The sequence below is a fragment of the Coenobita brevimanus genome, chromosome 98, assembly GCF_032717465.1.
Source record: "Coenobita brevimanus isolate Jiangsu-jjx chromosome 98, ASM3271746v2, whole genome shotgun sequence".
Lineage (NCBI taxonomy): Eukaryota > Metazoa > Arthropoda > Malacostraca > Decapoda > Coenobitidae > Coenobita > Coenobita brevimanus.
Window position 1 is genome coordinate 36,796,247 of NC_137051.1, and position 20,820 is coordinate 36,817,066.

The following is a 20,820-nucleotide window of genomic DNA, read 5'->3' on the forward strand; positions in this document are numbered from 1 at the left end:
CGATCGATTTTGTTCTCTGTTTGGGGTCGGTGTTGATGTTTTCACAGATGATACTGTCTCAGGTACCCTGATTCTACCAGAATGTGCATGTGTGTCGACCACACCTGCTTTACTGCACTGCATCTCTACCTCGTTCATTAAGTCTAGTAAGCACATTCCAGGGATGTACGCGATTGTTTTGGCGATCTTAAGGGTTCTATCAGGTAATTTACACAAGGCAGCTACATAACCAATGATGTCCACGACGAGGTCTGGGGACATCTTTCCATCATCTGTTATCCACTTAGAATTCTCCAGAGTAGCTAATAGGGTTCTCTTGATTGTGGAGACATCAGCAGTTATTTCACTGAGCACATGGTTTGTAGTGTGCTCCCTTACAAGATCTACAATTTTATGTAATTCTGGAATTATACCTGGCAAGAAGTTCATACCTCCAGAAAATTTCTTCAGAAATTCAGTTTTAAATTCATCATATGTCCTAGCACGATGTAGTTTATCGGAGCGCAATAAATTGCTTGCTGGACATCTTTCCTGGCTTATGCAAGATGAAAAAATAGCAATTTTCTCTTGTTCATCTAGTATGTGGCGCTTGATGAACATTTGTTCGCACTGACTGATTAATGAAATGACATCAATGCGATCCTTGTCTGTGCCAGAGAATTTTGGGGCAGTCTTATCCTCGTGATACACAAAAACGTGAGGTGTGGTTTTTAGATCAGCAGTATTTGTTTCTTGATTCATATTTAATGATTGGCCTGTTAATTCAACTTGTACGAGTTTATCGTTATGTGAGGGAATGGTAGAATATGTATGACCGGACCGGTGAACCCTGTTAAGTATATTGGCATACGTATTTAAGGCAGCTGCGAAGTCGATACTCTCAACGTCTGAAGGGGTTTCCCACTCATCATCCGAAACTCCCGTATTTGTTTCCTTATCTATAACGTGTGGTGGCCAGGTTGTACAATGGGTGGGCTGTCTCTTAATTGTGAGTCTGATGTTGTGGCAATTTGTGTGTCATCTGGTATTAACGTGGGTGGTTGCGAAAATATTCCTGTCATTAAGATATGATGTTATGAAATACGCCTCTTGTTTATTTATGTCCTAGCAAACTAGATGATTAAATAAGTTGAATATAGCTAATTTTAGCACTGAGAAGAAATGAGCAAGTATAATTTTACCCACTTGATACAGATCGTAGAGGTGTGTCGATACAAAAGTCGATCTCGGAAGAAAATACAGGTTTGATTGAAGATCTCTTGATAATTCTAGTGGTGTGTTGATGGACGATATTACTCAGGAAACTCCATGGCCTGGTATTTGTAGTGGTTAACGGCTGTCCCAGGCAAACCTCAACATAGAACGTCGAATTTCCAACTTAACTGTGAAAATAAGTGAATATGAGTAGGAGCTATGTGAATAATGAGTAATGAGTAGTGGGTGAGAAGTGCCTGGTGTCAGTCACACGTTGCTTGGCATGGCAGACTCCGTTGTGATGTCATCTCAGCACATGGTGACGTCGGCTTCCCACACTGGTAGCTGTGGTGAGTGAATGAGTAGCGATGAGTAACTTGAGTGAAGACGAGTGAGTAAGATGAGTTGTAAATCGTGTCTCACTCTTCGTTTGTTTGTTCCCTTTATTCTATGTGGAAGTTTTCTCTGTCCTTTTCTCTAGTGATTTATTCGTTGTGGGATGAAGACTGCCGCTACTTGTAGGTGCGTGTAGAAGATTATACAGACGACGTAGAGTTGTTAATTGTAGTTGATTGTAGATGGCTGTAGTTGATTGTAGATGGCTGTAGACTTTGTAGAACTGAAGCTAACCTTGTAGTCTCGGTTGCTTTTGTAGAAATTTGCTTTAATTCGGAGACGATGTCCGCAGATTTGCTGGTTTGTCGTTAAGCTACTTGCAAGGCGTCGAGTGATCTCTTGACCTCTGCATCAGCGTAATGATCTGGGAGACGGAGGGGGCAGGAGCTGATATTGTTGGTTGTTGTCAATCTTGATATTTTGTAGGAATTTAATGTTGATTCGTAGACGAGGTTCGTATCCCACCGCTGCCACCAAATGTCATAAAGACTTTGTAGTTACTTGTAGAGAAGTATATTTTAGACTTGTGGTCGAGCGGCTTTTATATCTTGTAGTAGTTTCCCCACCAGATGTCATGTAGTGACGGGAGAGGTAAAGAATAGTATGGGACTATTTTTATTTGTCTTGGAAATATTAAACAGGTATAATAGTATAAGTCCTGGGTAGCTACCTCACTGTCTCTCTATCTCTCTCTCTCTCTCTGTTCTAAGGCTAATCTCCGTCTCGACCTCTCTCTAGGGTCGCTTGTCTCCTTCTAAACTCTCTTTCCTAACATCTCGTGTAGTAGGGTGTGTGTGTCACGTATGTTCCTCATGGCAACAGAACTTTCTCACGAGAGGACTGCTGACAGCTAACTGCATCATCTCCTTACTGGCCGCTGTCGTCAGCTTTCCTCCGTGTAAGCGTTTAGCGCTGCTCGCTTCTCGCAAACACAACACCTTCTCATCATTTGACTTCCTGCTTCTATCTGTCTCTCTATCTATCTATTTATTCATCTATCTATTATGTAGTCCTATACCATAACTCACGAAGGACTTGAAGTGGGCCCCGGACCGACCTCCCATACACCAGTTCAAAGGGTGAGAATTTCAATGAATGTTGTGGGGCTTCTCGATAAGCAAACAGAAGAGGAGCAATGAACCGCGGCCATTCCTTTGGCTGTTCGGCGGTCATGCGCCTCAACATCTTCTTGAGAGTTCCATTGAACCTCTCACACAACCCGTTACACATGGGATGATACGGCGTAGTTCGTAAGCCTCGGATGGACAGCAACCTGAACGTTTCGTTCATCATTGCCGAAGTGAACTGCGAACCCCGGTCGCTTAAGACCTCCTTAGGGATACCTACACGACAGAACACTTCAATTAATGCCTCAGCAACAGTGACGGCCTCTATATTCTTAAGGGCCACGGCTTCAGGCCACCGTGTGCTGAAATCAACTATAGTGAGGATATACTTTGATCCATCACTAGCCCTAGGAGAGATTGGCCCAACTATGTCAACTGCTACTCTCTCGAACGGTTCAGAGATTATGGGCATTGGCTTCAATGGCGCAGGACGGACACGTCCCCGGTCAGTGGTACGCTGACACACATCACAAGAACGTACGAGCCTCGTTATTTCCCGTCCCATTCCTGGCCAGAAAAAGTCAGCATGGATGCGGTCAGAGGTCTTCTTTTGACCCATGTGACCTCCCATCGCTGAACAGTGACCTAATTCAAACACTGCTCGGCGATACTTTGCAGGAACGACAAACTGCAGTCGAACCTCACCCTGGGGTGTCTGTGACTCACGGTACAGCCGTCCTCGCTTACGAAGGAACCTGGCTTGTCCTCCACGTGAATACTTGATCACTTTACCCTCCAGCTTCTTGCGCACTGAGGCAAGTGTCGAGTCAGTCTGTTGCTCTTGGACAACATCTTGACTATGAATCAGATCTTGTGGCGTTGCAACGGTCAACGGAGTGACACGATTTGGAGCCTTGGCCATGGCTCGTGTTATCGCAGCAGCCGAAGTCTGAGTAGCAACATCTACGGCACAACTATTTTTGATGCCAGGTATGTTGCCTAATATGAGGTCAAATAGAGGTTCTGGCATGACAACTGCAAGTGTCGTACCAGTATAAAATGGAGATGCCACCTGGATACGTGCCTCAGGGAACAATCTCACTGATCCATCAATAAGTCTAACTTGGATCTGTCGACCTGTATACTCATCAGGTCGAACTAAACTCTGCTTAACAGAGCAACCTGAGGAACCATTGTCCCTCAGGACATTTACAGAAACACCTCCCACAGACCCTGGCTGAACAAGAAAGGCAGTGTTGCTTGTGGAAGGGTCTGAGGAGGTAGCAGCCAGTCATTCATGAGACTGCGGAACAACCGATGCAGCAAACGTGGTGCCCTGGGAACCAGGTGTCTGAGGAGAGTTCACGGTCGGAGGGGGACTTGTGAACTGTTGGGAAGTACCTGTACTGGTAGAGATGGCACCACTGGGTACTTGTGGAATGAAGGCTGCATTTGCCTCCTGCCTCCGATACACTAATTGACCTGACTGAGGGTTACGTGGCTTGTCCTTGTATTGCTGCTGCTGCTGCTTGGGGAACTGCTGCTGGTTGGGGTGCTTGTTGTACCGCTTCCAAGCAGGCTGCTGTGTATTTTGCCCCTGGTCCTTCTGTGGTTTGCTTGGACCTTGACCATTACTCTGAGAACAGCCTTGGTGCTGGGATTCAGTCTGAGACGGCTTCCCAGATTTGGGAGTATCTTTTCTGTTCCAGGTGTTTTGCTTACGAGTTTGATACCCGTATGCAGTAAAGAATGCGTCAGCCTTCTCTGCCATTTGGCTGGCATCTTTCACCTGGCAGATCTTAAGCTGTGCTATGAGCTCAGCAGGCCACGACCTCTCTAGCTGTGTATGCAGCATAAGGTCAATTATCCCCTCACGCGTGGAAGGAGTTTCGTCTTTCTCCATCCACTCATTTAAGTAAGCTGTGAGACGATCAAGGAACTGAACAGTTGTCTCCTTGTCTTGGAGACTAGCTCGCATGAACTGAACTTTGGCGTCGTCTACTGTGAGACCATACGCCTTAATGAGTGCAGCTTTCATCATCTCATATGTGAGATTGTCTCCACGAATTCTGTGGAGAATATCGAGGGCAGGGCCCTCAAATAGGCTAAGAAACTGAAGCCGCTTAGCTGCCTCATCCAGTTGATACATGTCTGCCATGTCCTCAAAACGAGCTATGTACGGCTCGATTCGCTCACTTTCCTTGTATGAAGGAAGCTTGATGCGTGGGGTCGCCAGGACATGTGCAGGGAGAACGCTCGTGGAGCTTGGACCAACTGCACCAGACGTGTCTGAAGCCAAGGAATCTCGCTTGAGCTTCATCATTTCAAGTTCATGTTTTTTGCCTGCTTCTCGCTCGGCACGTTCGTGTTCTCGTTCTCTCTCTCGTTCCTCACGCTGTTCTCACTCATGTTCCAAGTCGAGTTCGCGCTGTTTTTGCTCGTGTTCGCGCTGTTGTTGCTCTTTTTCTAACTCGAGCTCGCGTTATTTCTGCTCGTGTTCGCGCTGTTGTTGCTCTTTTTCTAACTCGAGCTCGCGTTGTTTCTGCTCGTGTTCGCGCTGTTCTCACTCGTACTCACGCTCCTTTTCGCGTTCCTCACGCTGTTCTCGCTCGTATTCGCGCTGAATCTTACGCTCTTCACTGGCATCATTCTCGCGCTGCTGCTCCTGATTATGCCGTGAGAGTATATACTCTTTAATTTCGGTTGGGTCCGAAAGACCCATTTCTTTGGCTTCCTGTAAAAATACAGTAGTAGCCATGGCGCTAATTTATTAAGCAAACCGAAATTGAGTACTGACTGCTTAGCGACGAATACTAATAAACACAAGTAAAGAATACAGACACAAGCTAGTGGTGACCAGTCTTATCTAGTTAACTGGCAAAGATAAATAAAAAATGTAAATGACTGGGAAGACTCAATAATAAACACAATGGGTACGGTGACTTCCCAGGAGCGAATAAAATCGTCTGGCGTTGCCAAAAATAAACTAGAGTTAAGTATTCTATTGATTAATAAAGCAAAATTCACTTGCTAAATTAACGGTAACCAGTAAACTTGTGCCTATAAACTTTAATTATAAATACCTAAATATGAATGAGTGAGCACTATCTCGTGAATAGCTTTAGAGCTAGGAGTTAATATCCTGGAATAAGGTCGCCAATTGTCACGGGGTTTTTAAAATATCACTGGGTTTTTAAAATAAATGCTTTGTATCACCCGTAGCTGAACTAAGGATGGAAGTACTGGATAACTGTCTCAGTGGAGTCTGGGTGCTAGCGACCTCTTCTCTCGCACTTCTGGAGCACAGGACCTCTCTCCGTCACAGCAACAACTAGACTGAATTCAAATGATGTATAGGCAGGACGCACAAGCCACCGGAAGAAGGCGTGGCTAACGGTTGAGGCAAGCAGGGGCGAACAATAAAGAAACAATTGTATCGCTCAGTAGAGCACTTAGTGACGTGCATTAAATCGGTCACTTTTGAAAGTGACGAATGTTTTGAAAAGTATACTCCGAAATGGAGAGAGAAACGGTTAACTGAGCGATACACAGTGAGTTCTCCATTAATAGTTCGTGGCTTCTCACAAAAGGGAAATGTCGCGAATTGATTCGTGACATCAACTACCCCTTCATTACGAAAGATCTTTACTGAGTTGAGCAAATTCGTCAGCAGTGAAGAATGATAAAGTAAAAAATAAGTAAAACAATCAGTTGGTCTGAAGGACTTAATTGCGATCAGTGACGAGCGGTGCGGTGTAAAAATCTACGCATGATTTTTTCTGGCCATTTTTCTTCCATGTTTACCTTTCGTCCTCACCTCTGTAGTTTCTTGTAATTCATTTTCCTCTGCTTTGTCTCCCCCCCCCCCTCTATTGTCTCTTCATTTCTTCCCCTCTCTCTCTCTCTCTCTCTCTCTCTCTCTCTTATTTCCTCGAGTCATTCAAAGAACAAGAGTATTTTCACGCATCAAACTTGTAGACTCTATTCTTTCTTGCCCAAAATACCCGAATGGACACAGAAATAGAATGTTTATATTTTCATTCAGTGTGTTCAGAAGAATTATGTATGTTTCTGATGAGGCGTAAGTTCGTGGATAAATAAAACTGTGGCATCTTCCTTCACCACCTACGTCCACTTTCACCATCTTTTCCACCCACAAAATACCAGGGTGGAGCTGGATCAAACATGGCGGAACCCGATCGTCTGTCCATCCACCTGATCTCGCAATAAATACTCTGGTTCAGAAGGTTTGCAGGCTGAAGGAAATCGCGTCTCGTCATCATCGGGGGGCATTAACTATCATTATCGATGGGTTAAGGTGTGGCTGGGGATAATGGTGTGAGTGGTGTAACAATGCTGGTGTAGATTCCCAGTGGTATAACAAGTGCTGGTGCGGGTTCCCATACCGACAGAGGTGAAAACACGCGTTACATTTACAGGACCAACGTAGTGAAAAGTTGGCTGGCACTAAGTATGGCTATTATCGAATGAAGGGCGAATGAATGAATGAATGAATGAATGAATGAACGAAAATGTGACATGGCGGCGCAACAGCAGAGGTCATATGCCACCGAACACAAACATTAAAAGAAAGTCAAAATATATAAGCAAAAACGATAAAATGCAAAGAGAAAAGTGATGCATAAAACAAACAAACAATATAAATGAGACAACCAAAACTAAAAACTAAGTGGAAAAATTGAGGTTAAAACTACAACAGTTGACGGGCGAAGTGAAATGTACTCTTAAACTGCCTACTATTCCCACGATTTCTGTAATTGGTTTAACTGTGAAGGACCTGATTATGTAGAGGTAAATTTGATCTTGTTCGAAGTTCCATTTCTTCCTGTTTCAGATGCTGTTTCGTCCCCAGTTTACGAAAGATCCGTGGCATTACCTTTGATGTGCCATGTACAGCAAAATAACAAATTCTTTTTCTCTTACACGTTGGTTAGATCTTAGTAGAATTATTTTTTTCCACACATACCCTCGTCATGAGCAAGTAGGTCTCCTGATATCTGTACTTACATGTACTTCTGTGCGCTACAATGATCTCACGTAAACCGAAGACAGTACTGTGCTCCTTGGTGAAAGTACATCTAGCCCTAATTCTAAAGGCATGATTTTCACAGCTGTAGAGGAATTGCTTTGATAAGAGATAAGATTTAACAGAAACAAGATCACACAGGAGTAGCCAGTAAATAGTGTAGTTGGCGTAATTGATCAGACAGCCCAACAGGCATGAATCTGCAACTGAAACAAAGGGAGGTAAACAGATTTTGACGCTCTCGTTGCAGCTGCATTGGCAATTCTGCAACCGAACCACCAGGCATTTCAGGAACAGATTATTAAGTCACTTCCTGGTTTTTGACGATACGCGAATTTTGTGCATGCCAACTCGGAGACAGGTACAGATCAGGTGAGGAGGTGGTGGTCAAGTGGTATGGTAGGTGACCACTTATCGAAAGGACGCGAGGTCAATCTCTTTATGGTTCGTACAGGGGATATGTTGCCGATATGAATTTAGTTAACAAAAGTCTTAACTCATCATCCTCGAATATCCTCATCGGTCATACAAAAAGAACCGCACTAGTACCACCACACCAGACCTGAATATATTACCTCTGTCATCAGTTCAGCATGGACGGCCTTGTATTATCGCCGAGGCAGTGAAATGTGAAGGTGTGTGACGCGAAGGAAGACTGAAGAGAGAATCCTGCACTTTACACTGGAAAAGTCATCCAATATATTACCATTATGCCGGGAATCGAACCCGGGACTCTCAGGTGAAAGCCAGGCAGCAATCCACTAGGCCACGGCCAGGTGAAAGTTATGTCACATTGTCACAGTCTTGTAACCAACGTCCCTCCGCCCCCACTGTGGGCCTGAAGAGGATGAGATAACCCACTGGCACTCGGACAAGTAGATGCTGTCTGGTTCTCACCTGAGAGTCGTATCGGATGATTTTTCCAGTGTAAAGTACAGGTTTCTCTCTTCATTCTGACTTGCCGTAAGTGCTTGGGATAGATTAAAAGTATCTACTTGCCCGAGTGCCAGGGGGTTATCTCAGCCTCTTCAGGCCCACAGTGGGGGCGAAGAGACATTGGTTACACGATTGTGACAATGTGAGATAACTTTTAACTGGTCGTGATGTAGTAGATTGCTGCCTGGTTCTCACCTGAGAATCCCGGGTTCGATTCCCAGCATAACAGTAATATATTGGATGTAGGAAGACTGCTGAACCTCTGGAACCCCAGCCTAGGGTTCATGGTTCCCTGGGGAGTCACGGGACTATGAGGTAATCTTAAATTCTCGTATTTGGAGTCAAAGAATTTTCTAATAATTTCCCTGAGTTAAAATTTCCTTCCTTTAAAAAATCAAGTTTCCATTAACTTTTTAGTAAAGACTATAACCAGAGGCAAAGTGAAATAAATCCCTGGAGTTCAATGCGATTCGTTTGTTAAATACACATTCGGAGAAGGATATCTTGATGGATTTTTTGGCTGTGAAATGGCTCCTGCTCCACCATCAGCAAAATAACTATCTGAATACTTCTACAGTTCACGTGTACCTATTTCTGCGAATCAGAGTTTTTACTAAATGTTTATCATGGAACAGAAGTAGAGTAAGCGTCTTCATGTGTTTTTTACAGTGACTCATTCGCTGATGTCCCAAATGGCAGAAAAATGTAAATATTAAACATATCACTCAGTTTTCAACCTACTTTTTGAATGATTATTTATGCGTATACAGCGTTCTTAGCTCTGATCACTTGAACTGCTAAAATCTTATTATCTGCCGTGCTCTTCCAGTGATGAACCTCTGTTTGCTTCTTTCAGGGCAAGGTGTAGTAAGCTAGAAGGTGGACATGAACGTTATTTTGTCCTGGACGTCAAAAAACTGAAAGAATTGGAACCCACTAATCTGGTCTATATACAGAGTCGGAAACATGAAGAAAAGTGGACCATAATGCTTAGCCATCTGTTGTGCCTATGAAAACTGCTACACTACAGGGAGCGGAATACCTACCTATTACCCAAAGACGGATAAATAGATAGACAGATAAATAAACAAGAATATAGACAGATAGACAGACAGATAGAAAGATACTGTAGATAGAGAGACAGGGAGACAGATACAGGAGCATACACCGAAATATGTTAATCACCACAAAATACTTGCATTATTATAGCTGACCTTACGTTTAAAATAAGTCTTCCCATTATCCACGAAAAAGACAATAAAGCAATTAAAAAAATGTGTCCTCAAATCGGTGCCATGGGTGGTAAAAGTCAGGAAAAAAAAAAATGGGCAATACTAGTCAACTACTGGCCTGTATAAAATGACAAAGGCGGATATTGTCAAATGCCCTAAAACTGGCAACGAAATTTCCCTCAACGCATAAGATGCGAGGTTACTGCCTGACCTGTCCCAAAAGGCAGGAAATCTCACAGCATACGGATAGCGTGAACTGGACGTATTGCGTATTTTACCAGGCCAGGCCATAAATAAGCCAGCCTCCACAGAAACCCAGCGCTGTAGGCAAGAACTCTAACCTCCTCAGCTCCCGTTTTCCTGAGCTTGCCCAAATGATTCCTGTGTTCCCTAATAAAGCCTTCAGTCTGCCTATGTATCTTTTCTTCCTATGACTTATCTCCAGACTGTTTTATTCAGTTTTAGAGTGCAATCATACAGGAAGGATTAGACGGAATGCGGATGAGACCAGTCAATAATAAGGCACAACAAAATCTATCTATCTATCTATATATAGCCCGAAGCCCTAATCCCGCAACGGGTGGCCGCAGACAAAACGCCTCCAAGTCGCTGTCACCCACCATTTGACTGCCCTACCCCCAACACACTCCCCCCCTCCCTCATATACAAAGCTAAAAATATATGGTCTAATGCAGGGGATCACCATTTTTCGTTGCTCTCCTCTACGAAGCTACAGCACTTCATCTCACCCTAAACCTCGCTACAAAACGTTTATATACAAAAGACAAAGCTCGCCTACTATTCCACTGCGTCTGCTTCACACACAGGGCATGTCCGTCACTTTCCTCCCCAACGCATCATATCCAAGAGACTCACCAATGGGCTAAGAATGAGAAAGTCTCTCGTGCCTTTTGAATACCAACCAGCAGGGGAAAACGAGAAGCAGAAGAGGTGAAATATTAAACGAATATTTGTCCTCGCGTGTCCCAAAGCCAATCGCCACCATCCACATATATATATCATCATCCAGGAACGGTAAACTTTGACATAATTACTCAGAGACGATTGAAGCAACAAAGGCATTCATTCACACACCCAGATACCCTCAAGCACATTATTTCAGACAGGAGAGTATGGGCGGGTGACGGTCTAAGTGAAATGATTCTCGAAGCAGGAGAAAAAAATATAAGTACTGTAATAATTATGACCATTTGCAATAAGAGTAGATTTCCCAAAGCCTCTTCTTTACTGTAGAAACATAATCTGCATGTATTTGTTATTCATAGTAAAAAAAATAAAATAAATAAAACCAACAGGCAATAGGGCACTTTTGAATCGAACTCACCCCGTACCGAAACCACGTTCGAAGCTGAACTGGACACACGAGTCACTGAGATGGTTATGGTGGCGTCTGGAGGTTAAGCGCTTGTCTTACGGTGATTCTGCGCCTTTTTTTTTTCTTTTTTTCTTTTTTTTAGGCCACAAACTAATTCTCAAGTCCTAAAGCTAGCATTTGAGGAAGGGGCCTTGATATCATAGACAATGGTATATAAGTAGTGAATTTCAGGCCGCTCAAACCAGATATTAACACGTGAGGCCGTGTACAATGAACGCCAGCAACACCAGGAGGAAAACATAACATACACCGTCTCTTTGGGAACGTAAAAACATGTTCATTCCACACACACACACACACACACACACACACAAGAATAGCACTCCTTCCTATCCGATAAAACACAGTAACAACATCACACACAAAGCATGAGTTATTGCATATTCCTCTCAGCGGACAACCTTCAGCTATGCACCGACCTCCCCCACATCTCTCTCTCCCTCTCTCTCTCTCTCTCTCTCTCTCTCTCTCTCTCTCTCTCTCTCTCTCTCATATGCTCCTTGCATGTATCTCTCTCAACATACGCACAATAAAACAAACACGCACACGACCAGTCAGATTTTTACACACACACACACACACACACACACACACACACACACACACACACACACACACACACACACACACACACACACACACACACACACACACACACACACACACACACACACACACACACACACACACACACACACACACACAAGAATAGCACTCCTTCCTATCCGATAAAACACAGTAACATCACACACAAAGCATGAGTTATTGCATATTCCTCTCAGCGGACAACCTTCAGCTATGCACCGACCTCCCCCACATCTCTCTCTCTCTCTCTCTCTCTCTCTCTCTCTCTCTCTCTCTCTCTCATATGCTCCTTGCATGTATCTCTCTCAACATACGCACACTAAAACACGCACACGACCAGTCAGATTTTTACACACACACACACACAAAACAATATTCTCATATTTTCGGTGCCTTTGAGAGTAAGTGAGGTCGTGGTGGTGCGAGGAGGGAGCGAGGGGGACCGAGAGGAGACAAAGAGAAATGGGGAAAGGAGAGAGAGAGAGAGAGAGAGACAGAGAGAGAGAGAGACAGAGAGAGAGAGAGAGAGAGAGAGAGAGAGAGAGAGAGAGAAGGGGGAAGGAATGTGAAAGAGTGAAAGGGAGGAGGGAGAACGAAAGAGAGTTAATTTGTGAGAAGGAAAAGGAGAAGAGACAAGAGGGAGGAGAAGACAGGAGAGAACATGGAAGAAGGAAGGAAGGACAGGGAGGAACCACGGAAGTAGATGAAGGAGGAAGGGAGGAAGGAGGGAAGGAAGGAAGGAAGGACAGACAGCTTTAAAGAAGGCAAGGGGGGAAGGGAAGAGAGAAAATATTGGAGAAGGTGGGGGAGGAAGAGGGAGAGAGAGAATTAAGGGGAAGGGGACAGAGGAAGGGAGAGGGAACTTGAGAGAAGCAGAGGATGGATGGATAATAGAGAGAGTGGAGGTGAAGAAAGTCAGAGTTAGTGAAAGTTAGAGAGAAGGAGAGATGAACAGTGGGAAAAGGTGAGAGCATGAAGGGTGAGGAAGACAAATGTGATAAAAAAGGGCGAGGGAGGTAGAAGGAAGAGGGAGAGAAGAGTAGAAGGAAGCAGAAAGATTTAAAAGGGAAATGAATGAAGAGAAGAATTGTGAAAAGGATAAAGATAAAAGCAAGGACAGCTGTAAAGGGAGGGGAGAAAAATAACCCTTAGGACTGAGGGTATAAGTGTGATGATAGGAAGAGAGAGTGATTCAGTGTAACAATAAATAAATAAACACATAAATAAGTAAATGGTGGGGATGATTTATGACTAAGGGGCGGAGGAGAAACGTGGGACGATGGTACGAGGGAACGAGGTAGAGGGAAGAGTGTACAAACAATAGAATTGTAGGAGCGTACCCAGGATTGTCGTAGTGTTACCTCGGCTCAGAACGTGGAAAGAAAACGGAATGTGTGAAGAAGATGGAAGAGGGGAATAGCATTATGAGTCTGTAGGGGGAAATTACCGAAATTTCTTTAATATTCCCAGGCTCCTATGACTCATTGGAATTATATCGTGTGGTGTTAGTTGAAACTGAACATTAAATTTGTCTCTAGATTCTTTCTCTCTCTCTCTCTCTCTCTCTCTCTCTCTCTCTCAGCTAATTAATATAGCTTGGCGTTAGCTAGAATAAAGAAAAATATATGAACACGACCAAGTTAGTAATGAGAATAACTGTTCAAAATTATACAGTGTTTGTTTAATGTTATCTTTACTGGGGAGGGATTAGAAGGGGCTGGAAAACAAAAAGGCCCAGTATGGAGTAGAAGAGAGAGAGAGAGAGAGAGAGAGAGAGAGAGAGAGAGAGAGAGAGAGATGGGTACCCATGGAAAGTTAAATATCCTTCTCTGCTAAAAACAGATCCAATTTACTTTCTTGGGTGTGAGGCTTCAACAGATTAAAGTGATACTGGATTAAGCTGATTCTGGGTGGATTAAGCTGACCCGGATTACAAATGCAATCCGCCCATCCTCCATCTCCCTCTCTTCTCTCCCTCAGCTTTACAATAAGATAAATAAGTTAACAGGAGGACAACTTGCACTGGATATTACCTTATTTCATTTTGCATTTTTATTTTTTTTAATGTCTGTGCATCAAAGTAAAGCAAATATAACACCAACGAGGAAGAATCAGTGCACGTAACAGCTGCATAACCCTTCGAATCACTGCACGTAACGGCTGCATGACCTTTGATACGAGTGGAGAATCAGTGCACGTAACGGCTGCATAACCCTTAATACGAGTGGAGAATCAGTGCACGTAACAGTTGCATGACCCTTCGGATCAGTGCACGTAACAGTTGCATGATCCTTAACCTTTCCAACCCTATGATGTGTTACTTTTCATTATTTTCAAGCCTTGTTTTTCGAACTGGGGGGGGGAGGGGTTAAATACGATCCAAAATTTTCCCAGTTAACCTTATCCCTATTGCAAATCCTTCCGGAATTTGAGGGAGAAAGAATAAAAAAAAAAATTACGTAGCTGGGCTGAAAGGGTAGAAATAATAATAGAACTTTTAAACTGCTGATCTCATGCTGTTAATTGCTATACTCTTTTCACTTTAACTTGGCCGAAAAATTGCCGAAAATTGCCATCTCTTCGTAATATCCACGTGTCTCTAGGTCTTCCAAGTTACGACCTGGGTGCGATCGTAAATACGTTCGAATATCCCACCCCTAACACCTCTTCCTTAGCGATTTATTTTGGATGATGCTGGTTAATATCTTTTTTACGTTATGCGGAATATTGTGACCTTTGAAGGATTTATATAATATAGAATAGGAGAGTAAGGTGTAAAAAGCAAAATAAATCGCTTAGGAAAAGGTGCTATGGCGCTACCTTAACCGGCGTATTCTCGTCGGTTAAAGAAGCTCCCTAACACCTCTTCTCAAGCGATTTATTTTGCTTATACCTCCTTGCCCTCCTCTTCTGTGTTACTTAAATCATTCTATTATCACCATATTCTGCATAAGTAACGTCTATCTATCTATCTATTGCCAGACGCTTCAATCCCGTAAGGGATGGCCACAAACAAGTCGTCTCCATGTCGCCCTGCCCACCGCCAGTTCACTGCCCTTCCCCCAGCTCATACCCCCCCTCTCACATATACCTCTCCACTCCATCCCTCCATCTCTTCTTCGGCCTCCCCCCTCCCATTCTGCCTCCCTCCAGCCACATCCAAAAATAAATCGGTGAGGAAAAGGAGTTAAGGAGGTTCATTAACTCAAGAGAATACGGACCCAAGACCAATACGTGCCACAAGTACCCTCACAAGCACTTCAAAGAGGTTCACTGATGGAAATGATTAAACCTTGTGATATGAACCCAAAAGTACCCTCACAAGCACTTCAAAGAGGTTCACTGATGGAAATGGTTAAACCCTGTGATATGAACCCAAATTTCCTTCATTTACTCGAGGCGGGAGATGCAGATGTCAGGTCTTTGATCCCGCTGGCGACGTGACACGAGAAGAAGCGACGTCCAGGGTACAATTGACAGCCCGCCCGACCTCCCACCACTTCCCGCCGGGACTACGGCAGGTGACGCACTTTGCCAGGTGACGCACTTTGGCAGGTAACGCACTGTCAGGTAATGCATTTTCACAGGTAACACACTTTGGCAGGTAACATGCTTTGGCAGGTAATGCACTTTGGCAGGTAACACACTTTGCCAGGTAACACATTTTGGCAGGTAACGCACTTTGGCAGGTAACGCACTTTGGCAGGTATCGCACTCCGTCATGTAACTCACTTTGAAAGGTAACGCACTTTGGCAGGCAACGCACTTTGGCAGGTAACGCACTTTGCCGCAGGTCGCACGTGTCTTTCTCCTTCTATATATAAACTTACCTGTCTACCTGTCTTTTAATTAGTTCCAGTGAAGCATCCAGGAGTTTTCTTTTCAATCTTTTTCCTTTTTCTTTTTGAGGGGGGTACCTGGAAACCCCCCCTTCACACATACAACTATACAATTTTTGAAAGATCACTCTAAATATTGCCAAAATTTTCATGAGACTCCCAGCAAAATTACAATTGTATTTTTCTCCCCTTCCCTCCCGTCCCTCTTAACATTATAGGTCGGAAGAAAATGCAAAAACGAGATAAAGAAAATAATGGTTATGATTTTGGATGCTGCTGCCGTCGAATCGGAAAAAAAAAAAAAAATAGAGAAATGGATCAGCTGAACTAAGAGCATTTATATATATTTTTTCATATGGTCTCTCTATACCAACGAATTTTGAAATTGGGATCTGATACTACACTAAAAAAAAAAGTCAAGAATGAAGGTCACAGATTATGACCTCACTAGTTTAATGAGGTATCACTTCACCACTCACACCTCAGCTCTCACACCCACACTCTCTATCACACTTACACTCTCACTCATAATCCTGCTCACTCTCACTCCACCCTCGCCCCCATCTCTCTCTCTGTCTCTCTCTCTCTCTCTCTCTCTGTCTGTCTGTCTTTCTCTCTCTCTCTCTCTCTGACACAGAAAAACATGTCTCCCAGAGGGCTCACCACCTGCCATGTGAAGTGACGTGATCGGGGTGTACTCTCTCTCTCTCCCTCCCCCCCTCTCTCTCGCTCTCTCTCTCTCTCTCTCTCTCTCTCTCTCTCACACACACACACACACACACACGTCAGACGGAGACACATACCTCCCCATGGATTCGCCATCTGTCCTGTGAGGCGGTGTGACCTGACTTACTATAGAGGCAGCCGTAAAACGCTATATATTACCAGTGGCGTAGTCAGGTCTCAAATCTGGGAGAGGGTCAGGTGCCAGGATGGAGCCAGGTTCGATTGTGTGTGGCTCACTAGGGCCACTGGGTACGTGCTCACTTTCAAGTAAAATCCAATGTGCTAAATCTAGTGTGCTAAATGCAGTGTGCTAAATCCAATGTGCTAAATGCAGTGTGCTAAATCCAATGTGCTAAATTCAATGCGTTAATCTAATGTGCTAAATCCAATAAGACAAATTCATTGTGCTAAATTCGTGCTGATTCCAGTGTGCTAAATCCAATGTGCTAAATGCAGTGTGCTAAATCCAATGTGCTAAATGCAGTGTGCTAAATTCAATGCTTTAATTAAATGTGCTAAATCCAATAAGACAAATTCAATGTGCTAAATTCGTGCTGATTCCAGTGTGCTAAATCCAATGTGCTAAATTCAATGTCTATATCCAGTGTGCTAACAGCGCTATATCCTCTTAACGTGTCTAGCACAACAGAAATTGAAACTGTCACATTCTTAAGCATTGAGGTCAGGGCACACTCTAACTTGGGGGCTCGGTTCCCCCAGGCCCCCCGTGGCTGCGTCGCTGTATATAAATCCTTTGCCACACAACCCACCCTACCTATACATGGCCTGTCTGGCCCCCTTCCTCTCTCTCTCTCTCTCTCTCTCTCTCTCTCTCTTTCCATTACTGTATATTCGGGTTAGGGACGACCTTGTGTTGATCGGCTTAATGAAATCTGTACCTCATAACTCCAGTGTGAAAAGCCTACTAATGTTAAAATTATGAGGACAGAACACGTTTTGAAATTGCGGCCTTGGTGTGAATGGGTTAATAATCCTCAGGAAGGTTACCGATGGAATGTCGATGAAGGAAATAAATAAACATCAAAAGAGACGTAAAGAAAATAAACATGGTTGTACATTTTTCTCGCAATATTTTTCTCGTGACCGGCATCATATTACTAGTGCTGATGTTCTAGGTAATATTCTAGTTTCAATATAACTATCCTAATTTCCTAACATCTAGTGGTAATCTCTTTTTATAGTTTAGTAAGGAAGGTGAGTGCAAGATGGAGTGAGGGGAAACTGAAGGCCAAGAGGAGAGAGCGCAGTTAGCCCTTCATTACAGCTGTGTGAGTTAGTGGGACATAAACAAATAACATAAACATAGCTACTCATTATATCATATTACCTTCATAAATTTACATATCAATAAAACCTGTACAATATTCCCAAAACTCTCCAAGGCAACAAATCCTGTCTGCTTCACCATCACGAGCTACACTGGCGAAAAAACTACTTCCAACAGACAGCAGAGCGTGAGTGAGTCCTGAGGGAGGTACTTACGGCAGTGTCTCTCGTCTGATGCGTCGGGACAGTCGGTGATCCAGTTACACCACAGACTGATGGGGATGCACTGCCCACCACCACACCGACGCTCACCACCACCACACTCCACCACACCAGCGCCACCTGCGGGAGAGGGAAGAAACACGGGGTCATGGAAGGTCACAGGGGGATCTAACAAAGTCAAAGGCAACAAGATAACACTGACCACCACCACACCGACGCCCACCACCACCACACTCCACCACACCAACGCCACCTGTAAAGGCACCACACCGTGTCACAGGAGGAGGAGGTCACAGAGTTCTATCTATCTATCTATATACCTAGGCTGCTTCCCCCAAGGAAAGGGAGGTAGCCGAGACAGGACGACTCACTCTCCATTTACTCATCCATTCAAACACATTCATTCGCATCTTAGCCCCAAAGGGGAGAACGGACAGATCCTCACCGCATCACACCGCACAAGGGTCAACTGCGCAATGCAATCAGTGACATCCGCAGCAGGGCCCGACAGCAGAACTGGTTTACCCCTGCCACATCATAACAGACCCATCCCCTTACCCGCACCTGACCTGACTAGCTGATCAGACCAATGCGGGAGAATATCCCCTCAGGGCTGCGTCACAGAGTTAGGAAGCAAAATAAAAGACTAACAGAAGTATGTACCACCACCACACTGCCACTCATCAAAACCACACCACACCAAACCACACCACACCTGCACTACCTGTACCACCTGCAGGAGGGGATGGCATCTAGGGTCACGGCAGGGGTCAAGGGGTCACAGAGACAAAATATGAAGGAACAAGGTAACATCTAACCCGGAGACACTGACCTCCACTGCACAACTGCCCACTACCACCACCACCACATCACCACACCAGCAGGGTCAAACACGGCCACGGCAGGTCACGGTGGTCAGAGCATGAGGTCACAAGGTCAAGGGAAAAATACGGGGGGAGATAACAGGAGGAAGGTAACCGAAAAGTAACGGAGCAACAGAAGAATACAAGGGTACAAGGGGACAGTAACAGAGGGTCATATAAAAAGTATCATACGAGTGAGGCTGGGTAAGAAAACAGATCAGAGGTTGAGGGAGGGAGGTAACGGAGGGAGGCAACAGGCAGGTAACAGAAGGTCCGGAAACAGGGGAAGGGAGGGAAACAGGAACAGAACCAGTACAAAGACTCATGCGTGCAGCGGGAGGTATAAAAGGACAGTAAGCGAACAATGTAAAATAACGAAAAACAATGACGAAAGAAGCGAAATCGACAAGGGAAAATAGGAGAATTATAAATAACAATAACAGCTTTTAAAAATATGATGATGATGATGATGATAATGGTGGTGGTGGTGGTACTACTACTATTACTACTACTACTACTACTTCTACTATTACTACTACCACTATAGAATAATTTTTAATTCCCTAACCGTGCAGTTAAGCCTTGGTCACCTGGTGGAGGCTTACGCAGCGTCTTGATATTTTGCGACATCTCTGTTAAGTCTCTTTTCCTCGAGATCTTCTTAAGTCTGTCCTTTGGTACACGTAAGACCTCAGCTCAAATCTTCTTAAGTCTACTGTAAAAACTTCCTTCATATATTTGCAGTAATAAAAAGGCTGCCACATTTTTATTTTCAGATCGTTTATTGGAGGTGTTAAAAATACATTCTTTAAGTTTGAAAAATCTATCTATCTATCTATAGCCCGACGCCCTAATCCCGCAAAGGGTGGCCGCAGACAAAACGCCTCCAAGTCACTCTGTCACCCACCATTTGACTCCCCTCCCCCCAACTCACCCCCCCCTCCCTCATATACCTCTCAACTCCATCCCTCCACCTCATCCTCGGTCTACCTCTCCCTCTCCCTCCCTCCACCTCACCTACATACACCCTCTTAGTCAGTCTTTCATTCTCCATTCTCTCCACATGTCCAAACCACCTCAGTGTATTTCTCCTAATCTTTTCAACCACATCCACATCTACCCCACAACGTTCCTTCACTTCTTCATTCGTCAAAAATAATAATAATAATAATAATAATAATAATAATAATAATAATAATAATAATACCCCTTTCATAATTACAAACTGATATATAATTCTGTCATTATTTGCAGTGTGTTATTATATGCAAAAAAAAACATTATAGATTTTAGCTGATTCGATCCAGTATTAAAAATATGACCATTATCCGAGAGAGAGAGAGAGAGAGAGAGAGAGAGAGAGAGAGAGAGAGAGAGAGAGAGAGAGAGAGAGAGAATGGGTTAGGTATAGAAAGAATCAGAACCCCAAGGTGTTATTGCGTGATAGTGTTCTCGTAGTGAAGGGGTTGAAATAAAAAGCTTCACTAAAGTCTATGGAAATGAAACACCTCGCGTCGAAAATCCTTAGGAAGTGACTCAAGGACAGGGCCGCTCCGAGAAGCTCCCACACTAAAAAATTAAGCATCTTATATACTTTGCTTACCTCTAAATGTATTGTGCTACTCCATCAAAGGGATCTAGTAATTATCTAAGAATGCCTAAGAGATGTAGCTTTCTTCCTTAGTTTCCTAGATGTTTTGTTTGCTTGCTTGGTTGTTTGGAGGAAGGATGGGCTATAAACTTGCTTCTAAGACAACAAGGGACACGCGAATGACGTTTTTTTTTTTTCACAGCAGACTTAAGTAACTGCGAATAAAAAGTCTCCACGTCTTCAAACTGGGAACACGGATGAACACGAAATTAAAGTAAGAAAACAGGCAGCACAACGTCATTAGAACACGCTTGCAACTAGGAAGAGAACACGCATGCAACTAGGAACAGAACACGCATGCAACTTGGAACAGAACACGCATGCAACAAGGAACAGAACACGCATGCAACAAGGAACAGAACATGCATGCAACTTGGAA

At 43.9% G+C, this 20,820-nt stretch overlaps 1 protein-coding gene across 1 annotated transcript in view; it reads right to left on the reverse strand.

Annotated features, from left to right (window-relative positions):
- Nucleotides 1–20,820, reverse strand: part of LOC145414034 (G-protein coupled receptor GRL101-like) — a 208,725-nt gene that overhangs the window by 74,046 nt on the left and 113,859 nt on the right. Inside the window, exons 11-12 of the mRNA XM_080283600.1 lie at nt 18,176–18,180; nt 17,925–18,012 (exon numbers count right to left, since the gene is read on the reverse strand). Coding sequence (XP_080139726.1) covers nt 17,925–18,012; nt 18,176–18,180 — 93 coding nt within the window. The remainder of the gene's footprint in view (nt 1–17,924; nt 18,013–18,175; nt 18,181–20,820) is intronic.